Source organism: Loxodonta africana, chromosome 24 (assembly GCF_030014295.1).
Source record: "Loxodonta africana isolate mLoxAfr1 chromosome 24, mLoxAfr1.hap2, whole genome shotgun sequence".
NCBI lineage: Eukaryota > Metazoa > Chordata > Mammalia > Proboscidea > Elephantidae > Loxodonta > Loxodonta africana.
The window spans coordinates 62,141,587-62,157,280 of NC_087365.1; the positions used below are offsets into that span (position 1 = coordinate 62,141,587).

Sequence of the window (15,694 nt, forward strand, 5' to 3'; positions counted from 1 at the left end):
CGCGGCTTGGGGGTGCCCGTGGTCGCCAGCTGAGGAAACAAGGGGATGCGCAACAGCCCAGAGGACCAGGGCGGGCGGGGGTCGGCTAAGGCACCCGCTGGTCCTGGCGGCGGTGAAGCCGCTGCTCCGAGGTCGCGGGTCCCCTGTGAGGAGTGGGGTCTCGGCAGAAGACGCGGGCAGATCCACGATGCCGTGTGGCACCCTCGGCTGTGTCGCCTGGCCTGGGGCCCCCCCTCCCCGGGCACTGCGGCTTCCCCGCCGGGTGAAATACTGCCGGCGTCTCCACGCGGGGGCCCGCGAGGCCAGCGGGCCGGGGGAGGAGGGCGCATGCGCTCTCCCGCGAGGGCGAGGAGTGCTGGCAGGGGATGAAACCAACGTCAGGGCGCACGGCGTCCGAATCCGCTCTGCGCAGACTCGCTGCAGCGCACCCCTGACCCGGAAGCACTCCCCGAGGCCCCGCCCCGCGCGCCAATACCGCTGCCGGGGGACGCGCCGCTTCCTTTCTCTGCTCGCGCTCGGCGTGGTGTCCTGAGGTCGGCCGCTCGGCGGGGCACTGGGCGTCCGGGCCGGACCGGAGCGGGGCCGGGGCGCGGGGTGGGACAAGGGCGCGGGGCGGGACCGGAGCGGGGCGGAGGCCATCGCGCGCGGGCCGGCCTGAGTCGGGGCCCGGGGCGGAATTGGCTGAGGCGGGTTCTGGGTCCCGGCGAGGTCGGGGGTCCGGCCTCACGGTCCGCGCGGTGGCTTCGCAGGCACGGCCTCGACATGCAGAACGACGCCGGCGAGTTCGTGGACCTGTATGTGCCGAGGAAGTGGTGAGCGCTCCCGCACCGCCCCTCGGGCTCCCCCCGCCCCCTCCTCTCCATCCCCTCTCCCCCGCCGACCCCGTCTTCTCCCCCCCACCCCGTCTCCCCGCAGCTCCGCCAGCAATCGCATCATTGGCGCCAAGGACCACGCGTCCATCCAGATGAACGTGGCCGAGGTGAGCCCCGAGCTGGGCCTGCGGGTCTTCGGTGGAAGGTGGTCCCGCTGGGAGGGACCGCCAAAGACCCAAAGGTATTGAAGTTTCCGAAATTCCAGGTCTGGTTAGGTCTTGGTGACCCCCATTCTGTTTGTAGGTTGACAAGGTCACCGGCAGGTTCAACGGCCAGTTTAAGACCTATGCCATCTGTGGGGCCATCCGCAGGATGGTGAGTGTTGCAGCGCCTCCTGCTCTGGAGGGCCTGGTATCATGGCTCCTTCCAGGTCCCCTTTCCTCAGGCCATGCAGGGGGTGGAGTAGGGGTTGTTTCCAGAATCCCAACCTGCTTTGTGGCAGTGTCTCCAGTGTCTGCCCAGGCTCCCAGGAAAGGGTTGTTCTGGGAAAACAGGTGGGTGGTGGACCCTGCCATTAACTGGGGGCCCCCACCTGAGCCTTGTGGTCCTCCCGTGCTCCAGCCAGGCATGAGACCCGTGTGAGAGGTATCTCCAATCTCCATCTGTTAACTGGAATACACGTATAATCCCTGGGCTCCGCTGTTCATGTTGTCCTGCCTGTCATCTGAGGTAGTACAGGAGAAAGATTCTCAAAACAAATTTCTTGTTTTAAAGGGTGAGTCAGATGACTCCATTCTCCGGCTGGCCAAGGCTGATGGCATTGTCTCAAAGTAAGAGGGGGTCCCATTTGGGCGTAGAGACCTAAGGCTTCTCCAGATGGTGTGTGTAAAGCTGTCTTTCTCCCCTTTTCTAGGAACTTCTGATGGAAAGAGTCGCGGGTATGGAGTATTTGTCGTAAATAAAGAGTAAAACTCCATGTGTGTTAGTCATTCATTTATGCCTGCAGGCACGTCCTTTCCTCTCTGGAGGGAGCAGGGCTGGGGCTCACATTTGTGGAGCAACGAGTGGGCAGTGCACCCTGAAACAAGACAGACTAGTGTGTAACAAAACCATCTTTTATTTCAAAACAAATTCATTACCCCTTTGAAGACAGATACGACAAACAGCTACAATATCCTGAGATCCACATGGTCATTTACACAGGAGGTGTTGGCGGCCGGGCAGCACCAACTGGGGTCCCTCTGGCCATAAGCCCAGCAAACACCTTACCCACAGGTCACACATCTGGACTTGTTCTCCAGGGTGACGTTTCCAGCGTAATTTTGGTTTAAGTATTGACTGTTTTGTTGCAGTTAAGTTTTCAGTACCATGTGGTGGCAGCTCTTGGCATTAAGGATAAATACACGGAGGGGAAGAGTTTGGTAAAAAACTCTGACCATAAATACAGAAGCTTAATTACTTCGTTTGCCAGCCACTCTGCCAGTCTAGAAATGCCTGAGAGGACACGCATCCCAAGGCTAGGCTGTAAATGGGAGGTCCTTCAGTGTCTGTAACATGGAGTTACTGAGATGACAACACATTTTAGCAGCATCCATGGTCCAGCCCTCCTGTCCTGGATGTCTCAGTTTTGTTCTCTGTTCTGTGGCTTCCCACTGTATTCCTGCCGGTTACTGGTTTTGGGGCCGAGTGGAAGGCTGGCCAGCTGAGCTGACCAATGAAGCAGGTGCACCTCTGCTGGGGGTCTCAGCTGAATTGCTGATGGTGGTGACAACTGGCATCTCACTTCAGCAGAAGCACCAGTCCACACAAACATGGATGTGATGTATTGGGGGGGTCATCCAGGAGCCCTCGCCGGTGATACACAGGGTAAAGGGCAGCTGTGGGTCTGGCCAAGCTGAAATGCATGTTTTTTTGAGACCAGCCAGCCTGTGAAGACAAAAGTGTGACAGTCTTCTCCTCAGAGTGATCCACAGGGGCAGCAAGCAGGCGCGCAGGCCACACCAAGTCAGCACCTGAAGGACTTTGTCTGCAGGGGCAGCGGATGAGCCGTAGCTACCCAGCACAGGCCTGCAGGGAATGTTGAGGCCACTGCCTGGGCCACTTTGTGCCGGCTGTGGTGGATGCTGTGGGGGGTGTGGAGGTTTGGTCGGCAGCAGGAGAACCCCCTCACTTCTGGGTCAAGTATCAGTGTTTAAGTTCTAATGTTAGCAGACCTCATTTAACACATTTTTGTTCTCTTAAAAAAGAGCCACAGAACCCTATCCCAAATTATAATAAATACATTATCTTTCTCAGTTACAATATTGTTTGGGAAAATCAGGAACGGAGAACCAGCAGTCGCAGTTGTTTTCCTAAAGTCCAGAGTGGAGACAGGTTTTATGCAGGTTACGTGGGTTTCCCTGGCACCAGGACAGAAGGCGGGTTCTCACATAAGGTGTGAGCTACCATCTGCTGCAAGTTCGGATTGGCAGCACACGGGGCCTCAGGAGGGATTTTGCAGTGTCACGATGCTCAGAAGAACGGAAGTCCAGGAGTAAAAACGAGGCTAAGGTCAGGAGGTCGGTCTTGTTAGCTTCACCTGAGCTCTGTCAGGAACCCTATCTGGATGCTGGAGGCAAAAGGATACCAGGGGGCTGAGCTGGGCAGGAGGGCCAGTGTGTGGCGGCCTGGGAGGCAGGCCGGCCCTCAGGAGTTCATTGAGAAACCAGAGGTCCGAGCGTTAATGCTCAAATAAGTTAAACTAGAGCAATTGAGCTTGCTCTGGAAGGCCTGGAGATCCAGACCTCCCCGGAGATGCTGGTAGAGGGCTCCCGACAGGCGGCCGGAGGCTGCCAGTACAGGAAGGGGAAGCCCGGCCACCGTCAGAATCCACCTGCCGTGTAGGCAAGGGTCCTGGCACCAGCCCAGCCGGGCTCAGGCCCATGAAAAACTAACCAAAACCCACATTTTGTTCACGAAAAACCCAGGAAAATTCCTAGAAATGTGTGGGAGACGTGGTCACTTTGGAGTGAAAGCAAAGTGGGTAAATGAGGGGCAGGGAAGGCGCCGGGTGGTGCGTGGACCTTGTGGTGTGCACCTGGGCTTTGGCGCCGCATCCACACCTGGGCAGCTGCAGGCTTCGGCCAGGAAGGACAGGGCTGCTGCCAGGCAGAAGCGCCGTGTCTAGAACTGCTGGGTGAGGCGTCTGTAGTGAGGTAACACCTGGCTTTCAGGCAGGTACAGGGCAAGCTCCAGAGCCACCAGCACAGTGAACTCGAACCCGATCAGGTCCCGTCGGTTGAACCGAAATCGTTCTTCCAACTTCTGCAGGGGAGAAGAGAAGAACGGTCACGTGGGATGGTCACATCACTACGCTGGGCCCGGGCACCAGCCTCGGCAGACATGAGACGCGTCGGGTTCACGACCCACCCTGGCCGGCCCACGCACTCACGTCGATGAGCTGCTTGACTTCGCTCTTGCGCAGGTCGCTGCTGATCTTGGCAGCGAGCAGCACGCAGGCGCCAGCGCACAGCTTGCGGTTCTGCTTGTTGAGCTTGCCCTGTAGCACAAGCTTCTCGAAGTACACGTAGGCCATGGACACGGTCACGGGCTCCAGGCTGCACTCCTCCGAGAGGCTGCGCATCTCCCGCTTCAGGCTGCACGCAGACACGCCGGCCTGAGCCCGGGCCCCAGGCCCTGCAGCCCCACCAACCCCTGCGTGGCGGGCGGGGGCATCTCCTTGCCCCCCTTACCTCCGGATTTTGCTCAGCGTGAGCTTGATGTGTGGGAACTTCTCCCTGAAGGTCTCGTTCATGTCCTTTTTGAGGTCCGAGGGTTTCACGTACTCAATCACTGTGGTCTGCGACAGAGCATGTGGGTTGGCTCGTTTCACAGGCTGGCCCCTCGCACGGCCTCCCGAATCGCCTTCTGAAGGTGACCAGAGCCTGCGCCTCTTGGCCGGCACACTCGAGGTAGGGCCAAGCTGTCTGCACTGTGGGCTGCAGTGCCGCCCTGCGGCCTGCCATGCCGCTTGTGGCGTGGCTTGGTGTGGCCCCAGGCTGCTAGGTATAGGCCTGTCCTGCAGTGGCTAAGCTGGGCCTCTAGCCTGGCCGGCCTGGGTACAGGAGGGGCGGCGACATCATCCCATGCCCTGCTCCTGCCCCCATCCCTGTCTGCGTGCATAGGCTGCAGCTGTGGGGTGTGTGGCCCAGTGGCTGCCTGGCTTGCCGGGCACGGTGCTCACCATGTAGGACGCGAAGATGAGGACACGCTTGTGCTTGCCGCATGGCCACTGTGGGTCATCCAGGAGGTTGGGGTTGTACTCAAGGGTGTCATTAGCATCGTTCCCTGGGGGCAGAGGGCAGCCTGAGCCCACTGGGCACTAGGGCTCTGCCCGCCTGGCTTTACAAACCAAAGCCTCCAATGGAAACCCTGCTTGTTGCAGTGAGGTGTGTCGGAGGCTGAGGGCACCACAGACTCAAAACCACCCAGGGACAGCAAGGGGAGTGGAGTGCTCAGGGTCTGGGAGGGCCTGAGGGTGGGCAGAGAGCAGTCCTCAGGCAGGGTGGCCCCACTGCCAAGCTCAGGGTCAGCTGCTCCACCGAGAGTCACTTATCTCCTAGAGAGCTCCTGCCCCTGCCCCACACACCAGGCCTGGCCGCCGCTGTCCCTCTGCCCCCACACAGGGAAGGCTGTGGCCAGAGGCCCGCCAGCTACCTAGCTCTGTGCCTGCTGGTGCTGACTTGGTGGGGCCAGGCTTGTATCTCGATCCTGGCAGAGCCCGGGGGACGCTGGGCCGAGGCTGGCCTGAAAGGCCATGGCCGTCGGTCTTGGGTATGACCAGGGCGTTGGTGGGGTACAGGAACTTGGCGTAAGACACGACCTGGAGAGAGAAGTGCATTAGGCTCAGTCCTGAGACCAGAGATGAAGACAGGCTCTGTGACTTGTCCCCTTGTGTCAGGACCACAGCCCTGTTCGGACGCATGGATGTCCCATGCCGAGAAGGGAGGACACAGTCCCAGTAATGCTCCAGGGCAGCCTTGAGCACCACGCTGCACATGCCTTTGACGTGAGCATTCTCGTGTGCCAAGAGCATTACAGAATGCCACAATGGCTATCCCTTATCTGGGGTCTATAGCATAGTAGTGGGCTCCCATGTGAAGCCCGTGACCTCTGCCCACCGGTATGCAGGAGACCTGGTCTGGAGGTGGCCACGCAGCTCACAAAGTGGACGATGGTGGCACACCTGCTGCAGTGAGCTGCTGAGATCACAGGAGCCTGGCGGCTTGCCTCCCCTCGCTCCCTGGCACTTCACAAAATTAACATGAAAAGACCCCATAACGTGTTTTCCCACCAACCCCAACTGCGCCAGCCTGTGAGGACTCTTGCCTTTCCATCTGCACCCAGCTCGACGCCTTCTAACTCAAAAACCATCTCAGAAGACACGGAGACGCCGCCAGACGAGTGCCGCTGCTTCTGGCTGTCCACCCTCAGGTCACTGCAAGGCACGGAGGAAGCTGGGGCCGCAGGGTCTGCACACAGAGCGGGGGGTGGGGTGGGGGAGCTGGGGCCGTGGGAATCCCTACACGAAGTCGGAGGGGGGAGCTGGGCCACAGGGTCTGCACATAGAGCAGAGGGTGGGGTAAGGGAGCTGGGGCCATAGGGGTCTCTACATGGAGTAGGGGGGGAGCTGGGGCCATGGGGTCTGTACACAGAACAGGGTGGGGTGGGGTGGGGTGGTGGTGGGGGCCGCAGGGTCCGTACACGGGGGGGGAACTGGGGCCACAGGGTCCCTATACAGAGGGAGGCGGGGGAGCTGGGGCCACAGGGTCCGTATACAGAGGGGGGCGGGGGAGCTGGGGCCACAGGGTCTGTACATGGAGGTGGTGGGGAAGTGGGGGCTGCAGGGTCCGTACATGGAGTGGGGGGGGGCTGGGGCCACAGGGCTCATACGTGGGGGGTGGGGGAGCTGGGGCTGTGGGGTCTGCACATGGGGGGGGATAGGGGAGCTGGAGCAGCGGGATCCATACACGGAGGTGGGGTGGAGGACCTGGGGCCCCGGGGTCCGCATACAGAGTAGGGGGTAGGGGGTGGGGGAGCTGAGGCCATGTCTGCCCACAGTGGGCCTGGGCGCTGCTCACTCGCCCTCCACCCAGGCAGCAGCTGAGCTGCGGGTCACACAGAGCATCCAGAGGAGCCCCACCCCTTCTCTTCCTGTTAGGATAGGATCGAGGCAGGCCTGAGCACCGTCTGGGTTCTCAGCCTCGAGGCCACCGTAGCTGGGAGCAGACCCTCCTTTCGGGACACCCGCCACGTCTGCTGTGACGAGCGTGTGGCCCCTGAACATGCAGGCCCTGGGAAGTGGCTGTTCTCCCCCATGAAGGGGTGGGGGCGGGTTCTGACCATCAACTACTGTCATCCCAGGCCATGCACAGTGCCGCCCCCATGCCCGAACAGTGCTTCCTTCTCCCATAAACTGCGCCAGACACAATCGACAGGGCTGCTTCCACAGGAGGTGGAGGAAACCCACGGTCACCTGCACGAGAATGTGCACACTTGGCTTCTCCAAGAACGAGGCCCCTAATGTCCACCTAGTGTCCGAGGAGCTTCGGCTGAGCCACCTGCGGTCGCTCCCAGCTGCAGGCTTGCAATGAGGGATGGGGGTCTGGGAAGACAGCCCTGCCAAAGTATCTCACACCCTCAGTCTGTTCTCATGGGTGCCCGCTGCTGGGCTCAAGGGGACCCACTGCACTGGAGTCTATGGAGGGGACATGCAGGTGACGTACACTCACCTGACCCGCAGACCGTCTCCGTAGGGCAGGACTGAAAAGGCCGCACACAGGGACCGCTTGGCGCAGATCAGCACAATCCTGCAGGTGGGGGGCAGGGGAGTCAGGACTGGGCACAGCAGGGTAGGCCAGGGGGCAAGGGTGTGGGGATAAGCTGCTTGTAGAGGTGCGGGCACTTCCAATGAGAAATTCTTCCCTGCCTGAACGGTAAACAGACCTCTCACTTTTAAGATATAAACCTGGGTCTGAGGGGCCTGAGGGGCTTTTGGGGCCCTGGAGGGGGGTGGTGAGGAGTGTGCGGCAGGTACAGCAAAAGCATCTGGGCGGAGTGCGCCTGGATGGATCAGCCCCTGGGCTGTGCAGGCCAGGTCCCAGGCCCAGAGCCCTGAGGCCGGATTCCCTAGAGGCATCCCATAAAGCATCTCAATGGAGCACGGATCCCAGACCTGTGCTCTGCCCTGTGTGGCATGGCCCCGACACCCAGGAAGGCGTCCTCCCGGCCCACGTTGCAGACAGGGTGAGGTCTTGTACCTCAGGACCCAGGTCTTGGTGGGAGTGGGGAGAAGACTGAGTGGGACGGGAGGCCAAGGGCAGCTCCAGGGCCTGAACTTTGCCCACCCCTCATCCAGCACCAAGCTGGTCGTGAGGCCCTCCCCTCGAGCCCCAGCTGCCGGGCCCAGAGTCCTGCAGCTGGAACCATGTTCTCACTTTCTCTGGGTCTGGCTCTTGCCTGCCCACCCAGCCATGGTCTGGACAGGGGCACCAACACCAAGGGACAACAAGGATTCCTCTCTCTACCCCTTTTTTCAGGTGGGGCTCCTCGGCGTGGCAGATACCAAGCCAGTTATGTGTTGAGATGGAACTGGGCGAGGTAGCATCTGTCCAGATCCAGTCACCATGGAAACCAGCACTCACCCTGCAAAGGCCTGGGAGGGCGCCTGCAGCATGACCTTGGGTGGGTGTGGGTGGCGGGAATGTGTACCCCCCCAGGGCACTTGTGCTGTGTCAAGGAACAGCTGGGCGCCAAGCTGCACCGAGTGGGCCACCTTGTTTCAGATTTTAGCTAACCGCCCTCTGACTCAAATGGACAATCAAGCCATTGGGAAGCCTGTCCCCATGTATTGAGGTCCCTCAGCTGACACTGGAGGCCTGCACCCCGGATTCTGGGAGGATAGGCGCTGTGACGAGCCATGGACTTGCGGACACCATGCTAACAAGAGAGGAGGCAAAGGCAGGGGCAGTCGGGGATGTCCCTTCTTCTATCAGACGTGCAGGCGGGCCCTGGAGAGCAGGTGCCTCAGGACCTGGAGGAAGGGGCATCCTTTACAGAGGCTGACTTTGAAGAAACCCGGGAGGCTCAGTGGGTCCTGCAGCCCCTGCAAATGTGGCTTCCTCCTCCACCATGATGGCGTCAGAGCCCTGCACTGGAACCCCATGGACCCAGGCCTGCTCCCCGGGGGCCAGCCCCAGAGCCTTCCGTTGGGCGCTGTGCGGCACTACCTGCTGCTCTTGGTGTCATACTGCCTCATGTTCTTAATGAAGTGGGTCTTCTTCAGGCCTTTATGTCTCGGGGACCCGGATATGTTTTTGGTTCTGCAAGGTAAAAAGCAGGTCACTTCTCTCCCTTGGCCTCCAGGGGGCAGTGCAGCCTGAGCACGTGGAGCCTTGGGGTGTGGACTCAGGAAAGGATGCAGGTGTGGGTGAGGGTGGTGGATGCAGACGTGGGCACGCATGGGGGCCGTGGTGAGGAAGGTACCTTTGCACCGAGGCACACCCCACCATGTCTTCCAAGAACTCCAGGGAGCAGCGCTGGGAGGTGATGCGCCGTCTGTGAAGATGCACAGGGAGGGCACGGAGTCAGGGAGGCCTTGTAACCAGAGACGGCAGACAATGCTGCCAACACATCTCTGAGAGAGCACATTCTCCCAAAGGTGCCACCGTGCTTGCTCTATGATGGGAAGGGTGGTCCGTGGGGCTGAGGTGTTTCAGACCGGAGACTCAGTGGAGCAGTGCTGTAGGGAAGGGTTGCCCTTCCCACTGTGACATCCTTATTTTAAGTTACTAACACAATACGATTTATGTCTCTTAAATGGTAAAAGCAACACAAGCTGGTTGAGAATAAACTAAAGCTCAAGAGAGAAGTAACTGCAGCCAATGCTGGACTGCCGTCACACCCTGCCCTGACCTTGCTGGCCTCGACCCCATCTCAGAGGATGGGCCGTGCGACCACCTGGACCCCAATGCCTCTGGGCGGCACAGACCTGGGACTGTACCCGAACCTGGGCCTTGGATGCAGCAGAAGGTCCCCAGATGAGAGTTCTGGGGGGGTGGGGAGGGCCCCATGGACCTCAGACATGATGGGGGTGGGGGTAGGGGGTTGGCCCACGCTCGGCTTGGGTCCTTCATGCAAGGGCTGGATGGAGGGAGGAGGCCAGGAAACAAGGGTCCTCTTCAGGGGGTGACAGAGGGGTTTCTATTCTGTGGAGAGGGTCCGGAGACTAGCCTGGCCAGGCTGTGGAGGGTGGGCTGTAGGCCCAGACCCAGGCCAAGAAGCAGGGCCAAAGGGGGGTGTTGGGGGTGGTGGGAATACAGAAGGCGGGCAGCTCTGCACTGGGGTGGCTAGGCCAGCAGGACCGAGAGGGCTGAAGGAAGGGGGCACGGCAGTGGGGAGAGGACAGCAGATCAGCCACAGGTAGGGGGTCCTAAGAGGCCCGGGTGGGGCCAGATGAGGGCTGACCCAAAATGGGGGACAGCAGGCAGACCGCACAGTCTTGTAGAGCTGAGGGGACCATCTCAGGCCGGCCATGTGTGCCCCATAGGAAAGCTGTGTGTGCCCCACAGGGCTGAGCCCAGAGGAGGCCCCAGGCGACAGCTCTGGTACATTGTTGGAGGTTCATTAGGTCATAATTACCCAGGTGAGACTGTGGCTTCCCCACTCCTGGGACTGTGCTTACAGGCATCCAGCCCAGTGGCAGAGCCCCCAAAGGCCTGTCCCGCTGCATCAGCGGCCCCATGCCCTGTGCCGCCTGGCCTCCTCGGCTGGCCCGTTCACCTGGCTGTGTCCTAGTCACCGTGGAAGTGATGCCCTTTCCCTTTGCTGGCATCTAGCTTGGCTCCCGTGGTCTCAGACCATTTGCTTTGTGATCTCCTTCTACCTTCCTTCCTTGTAGGCACCTTATATAGAGGCTCAGTCCTCACAGCCACTCTATAGTAGTTACCACCCCATTTTACAGGTGGGGAAGCCAAGGCTCAGCCCCAGGTGGCGGCTCCCACATCTATGCCTTGGCTGCTGGTGGAGCTGCGCCCCTCCGAGCCTGAGCCCCGCCTGGCACTGTCCCAACTTCGCCAGCCCTGGATGACACTGCCTTTCTGCTCGGGGGATGTTTCTGAACCCTGTTTCCACTCCATGGATGTTCTCTGAAGATGCTGACGCCACATGTTCTCAGTTACAGGCCAGGGCTTTCCCCTTGCCTTCCCGCTCCACAGGAACTGCTGTTTGTGGAGGAAGGACGCTCAGGGCAGGACCTGGGGCCCCAGGGACACAAGGCCACACTTTTGCAGGCCTGCTGTGTTTTGGAAAGCATTAGGCTTCAACAGTCAATTACTGAGAGATTGTCATATAGTTTTGGGCCAGTGGATCTATCCCAAGAAGGGTAGTTAGGGGGCAGCCCTAGGAGAATAGAAATCCTGGATCATGGCCTCCAGAAGGCGCTAGTAGATAACACCCATTGAAAGGAGAGAGCAAGAGACAGTGTGAGAAAGACAGAGACAGTGTGAGAGACAGAGAGTGACAGAGAAAGAGCAAGAGACAGAGCGAAAAAGAGTGTGAGAGGGCAAGAGAGTGAGAGACAGACAGAGAGAGACAGAGAGAGGGAGAAAAAAACAGCGAGAGAGACAAAGCGCGTGCGCTCACATCTGCTCACTCCCAGGCCAGTGTAAACAGACAGTGGTCCCCACGCAGCGAGATGTGGGTGGAGGGAGGGGAAGAGCAGTGACAGCAGCGTACTGGCTGCGGAACATTCTGGAAATGGGAAAGTCCACATTTGGGAGAGGAGCAGTCCTCACACTCTGAAGGCAGCCACACAACATCCTCAGTGCCAGCGAATGAGAGAGAAACACTGCCTGTCAGGCCACAGCCCGAGTCCTAACCCGCAGGACCCTTGCCCCTTCCAGCCGTCAGAACAGGACTCCGACACTGGCAGGAGTTTCAGGCCCAGCCTTTGTCAGGCTGGCCACGTAAAACAACCACAGAGCACCAGTCATTGTCGAGGTTAAGGGTGGTGGTGAGGGGGCACTTCCATTAGTGAAGGCACACGAGACACTCCCAAGGAGGAGGACTGTTGTGACCTTAAAATACCCACCAGGGTGGCTGAAGTGCCCAGGACAGCCATGCACAGTCACAGGCCAGGTCTGCCTGAGCCGCCCTCCCTGCCAGAGCATCCCCAGACGCTGACCCTATGCCAGCACCAGCCCTACAGAAACTTGTCTGCTCGGCCACAAGACACGCTGGGCTATCTGCAGAATCTCTGGCAGGTGTCCTGTCTCCTGAGCTGGTGCAGTGATGACATAGGGGTGTACGTGTATAAACCCACTGATCTGTACCCGAAGCCTTGCACACAGCACATCCCCACTGGGGGTGTTTTATACCTCAATTTAAAAAACAGTAAAAAACCAAAAACGACCTTTGGAAAGAATGCAGCTTGGGCTTCCTACTATCTTGATAATACTCACCCAGACACACAGACACGGCACCCCCACCCTGGGCGCCTGGGGAGGGGGAAACTCCCTGAGTCCTAGGAAACCCTCTTCTGGTGAGTCACGTTAAAGCCACAGGGACAAAGAGGTCATCTGCCTCAATGACGTGGCAGCGACCGCCTGGGGTGGTCTGCCTCTGACCTCATAGGAGAAGGACCCAGGGCATGGGAGGCTGCTGGGGGCAAGGCGGCCACCCGCTTTGTGATGGGTCCACTCACCCTGAAACAGGCACAGAGAGGAAGAGAAAGCTATTTATTAAAAAATGTTTCTAGTGTTCATAAATCCCTCTACTTTGTAACTGAAAAAACGGAAATACTATTTATTAAACAATGTTTCTAGTATTTATAAACCCCTCTACTTTGTAACTGAAAAAAATGCCAGGAGGAAGAGAGTAGCCAGCAGAGGCCAAGGCGGGAGGGAGGATCTGCACCTGCCTTGGGCTGGTGCAGAGGCTCTGGCCAGCAAGGGCGGGCTGACATGGCCTTGCAAACAGGACCAGACAATGTGGGATAGATGTGCAGCCTTGGGGAAATGATCACATTTGTCCGTGGGCTGCCCAAAGCTTTGGCCCCAACAAAATTCGAATCAGGCACTGCCAGGAAATCCGTGTGCACTTAGTCCTGAGCTCAGTGGGCAACAACATGCTCGGCCAGTGCCTGGTGCCCCTCAGCCCTGCATCCATCTGTCCAGTGGAGAAGTGGTGCTGGGTGCCCAGTCTCAGGAAGTCCCGGCAGGCAGAACTCAACCACTGTGTCCTGAAACATTGGGCAGAGGTCCAAGGGAGCCCTGTGTTTCCCACAGGAAAGGGCCCAGGAGCAGGCTAGCTGGGGCTCACCTGGCCAGCATTAGGGAACTGCCTCTAAGCTCTGACCAGGCCACTCGCCTGCAGCTGTTTTCCAGCCAGACTGCAAGAGCCCCCAAATTGGGGTTATAAACAAATTGCCAGCTGCTAGGCTGAGCCAAAATCAATTGGATTTGGACAGGCACTCGGTGGCTTCTGGAAAGCTAAGTGGTCCCCGACCTAGAGGGCCCCACATCTGTGCTAAAGCCCCAAGCCTCTTCTCAGACCCTCTCTTCACCAGCCCCCAAGTGGTGAGGTATCTCCCCTGTACAGGGCCACTCCCCCCATCCCCTGCAGGCCAGTGTTTGCTGTGATCTCCGAAGGTCCCTGGCTGTACGGATGGTACCCTCTCTCCGCTGTCAGCCTTGCCCAGGAAAGATAAATGAAGCCTAGGAAACTCAGCTTGCTCCTGGGCGCCAAGTCACCACTGAGGCAAAGTGAAAATAAGTCCTCGTAGTAAAGACACTGGTTGGACCCAGGTGTGAGATTCAGATTCTTCCAGCAGCTGAGCTTCGAGCCCTCCCTGGGCCACCTCATGGTGCCGAGGCTGTGTTCACCTCGGCCACTGCCATGTCCCATAGAGCCCTCACCACACACCGGACCCTCACATCAGTCTCCTCATGTGGGCGGTGCTTAACAGGAACCCCCTCCATGGAGCACGAAACTGAGGCTCAGAGAGGCTGAGGAACTTGCTCAAGGCCACATAGGACCTGGTCTTTTCCCAGAGCCGGGCTCAAACTACCACACTCACCTGAGTCCCTCAGTTTCCTTAAAAACACTGACCCCAGTACTCCAATGGCCCTTGCAACGGCCCCTTATTCACCCCCTCATTGGGCTGTGACTCTCAGCAGCCACAGAGAGGAGCGGAGTCCTCACTCCTGTCGGGGAAGAGGCCATGGCTCCCATGCCAAGTCAGGACCCCAGACTAGCACTTGTGGCAGAGGAGGGAGGAGTCCCTGCAGGCAGGGGTGGGGGGATGCAGGGGGAGCATCCAGAATGGATAGGGCCTGAGGAGACCTGACCCCTGTGCGGGGGGTGTAGGGGCTGAGGGAATCCTGAAATCCACTTTCAGGGAACCAACAAAACCTTGACCCTTACATCCAGGAGCTGAGAGAATTAAGAGGACCTTGACCCTATCACTCATGTCCACGGGGCTGACAGGCCCCAGGCCACCCCCAACTCCCAAGTTCTGGGCTGTCTGGACCCTAGGTGACCCTGATCCCCAAGTCCTGGGCTGACAGAACCCCCAGGTGACCCCAACCCCTGAGTTCTGGGCTATCTGAATTTCAGGTGACCCTGACTCCCAAGTCCTGGGCTGAGAAGGCCTCAGGTGACCCTGACCCCTGAGTTGTCTGGACTCTAAACCAAACCCATTGCTGTCGACTTGATTCCAACTCATAGCGACCCTGTAAGACAGAGTAGAAATGCCCCATAGAGTTTCCAAGGAGCGCCTGGTGGATTCCAACTGCAGAGCTTTTGGTTAGTAGCTATAGCTCTTAACCGCTGGGCCACCAGGGTCTGAACACCAGGTGACTCCAACTCCGGAATCCTAGGCTGTCTGGATCCTAGGTGACCCTGATGCCGGAGTCCTCGGCTAACCGGGCCCCATGTGGCCCTGATCTGCAAATTCTGGGTTAATGGGGACCCAGGTGACACTGACCCCCAAGTCCTGGGCTGATGGAGACCCAGGTAATCCCAACTCCTGAGTCCCAGGCTGTCTGGACCCTAGGTGATCCTAACCCCCAATTCCTGGGCTAACAGGGCCACAGGTGACCTGACCCCAGTTCCTGGGCTGAGGGGGACCCAGGTGACCCTGGCCCTCGAGTCCTGGGCTGATGGGGACCCAGATGACCCCGATACCCAAGTCCTGGGCTGACAGGTACCCAGGCGACCCTGACTCCTGAGTCCTGGCCTGTCCAACACGGGATGGCCCTGACCCCCCAGTCCTGGGCTGTCCACTCTGACCCAGGTGCCTGCCCCACTCACCTCTGGCGCTGCATGTCCAGGGCCAGGCCGGCGACCACCTGAGTGGGACTGAGCAGGCTCTGGGGGGCGGCCCTGGCCGGGGGCGCGGGGGGCGCAGCGGGGGGCCCTGGCGGGCCGGGCAGCGGCGGCAGAGGGGGCGGCGGCGGGACCGCGCGGGCGCCGGGCTCGGGCTCGGGCGGCGCGGGCGGCTCGCGGGCCTCGGCGGGCGGCGGCTTCTCCCCGCCCGGGCCCAGGCTCGGCGGCCGCCCGTCCAGCGAGATGTTGTTGAGGAAGAAGAGCGCGGCTTGGCGGCGCCGCGAGTCCCCGCGCTTCCGCAGCGCCGGCGGCGGGGCCCTGGCAGTGGGGCCGGGGATCGGGACCTCGGCGGGGCCCGGGCGAAGGGCGGCGGGGGCGGCGGGCCGGGGGGCGGCCGAGGCCGGGCCCGTGGCTCCACCCGCCGCGGCCGCGGCCATCCTCCGACTGAGCCGCCGCCACCGCCCGCGCGGGCGCGCGCACGCCCTCCGCCCATTGGCCGCGGCGCGCCGACATGCAAA

General features: G+C 60.1%; 2 protein-coding genes across 2 annotated transcripts; one reads left to right on the plus strand and one right to left on the minus strand.

Annotated features, from left to right (window-relative positions):
- The first annotated feature begins 460 nt into the window (after positions 1 to 460).
- On the plus strand, positions 461 to 1,788 carry RPS21 (ribosomal protein S21). The gene is made up of 6 exons (XM_010601153.3): positions 461 to 533; positions 750 to 812; positions 916 to 979; positions 1,116 to 1,187; positions 1,587 to 1,642; positions 1,726 to 1,788. Exons 2-6 carry the CDS (start codon positions 763 to 765, stop codon positions 1,733 to 1,735), a joined length of 252 nt encoding a protein of 83 aa, XP_010599455.1. The 5' UTR covers positions 461 to 533; positions 750 to 762; the 3' UTR covers positions 1,736 to 1,788.
- A 125-nt stretch (positions 1,789 to 1,913) lies between these two features.
- Positions 1,914 to 15,613, minus strand: CABLES2 (Cdk5 and Abl enzyme substrate 2). Its single transcript, XM_064276318.1, has 10 exons — positions 15,162 to 15,613; positions 9,336 to 9,407; positions 9,080 to 9,172; positions 7,583 to 7,660; positions 6,180 to 6,288; positions 5,508 to 5,673; positions 5,035 to 5,138; positions 4,544 to 4,650; positions 4,243 to 4,447; positions 1,914 to 4,115 (listed from the first exon to the last, which is right to left on the minus strand). The coding sequence occupies exons 1-10, from the start codon at positions 15,611 to 15,613 to the stop codon at positions 3,975 to 3,977; spliced, it is 1,527 nt and encodes a 508-aa protein (XP_064132388.1). The 3' UTR covers positions 1,914 to 3,974.
- Positions 15,614 to 15,694: the final 81 nt, after the last annotated feature.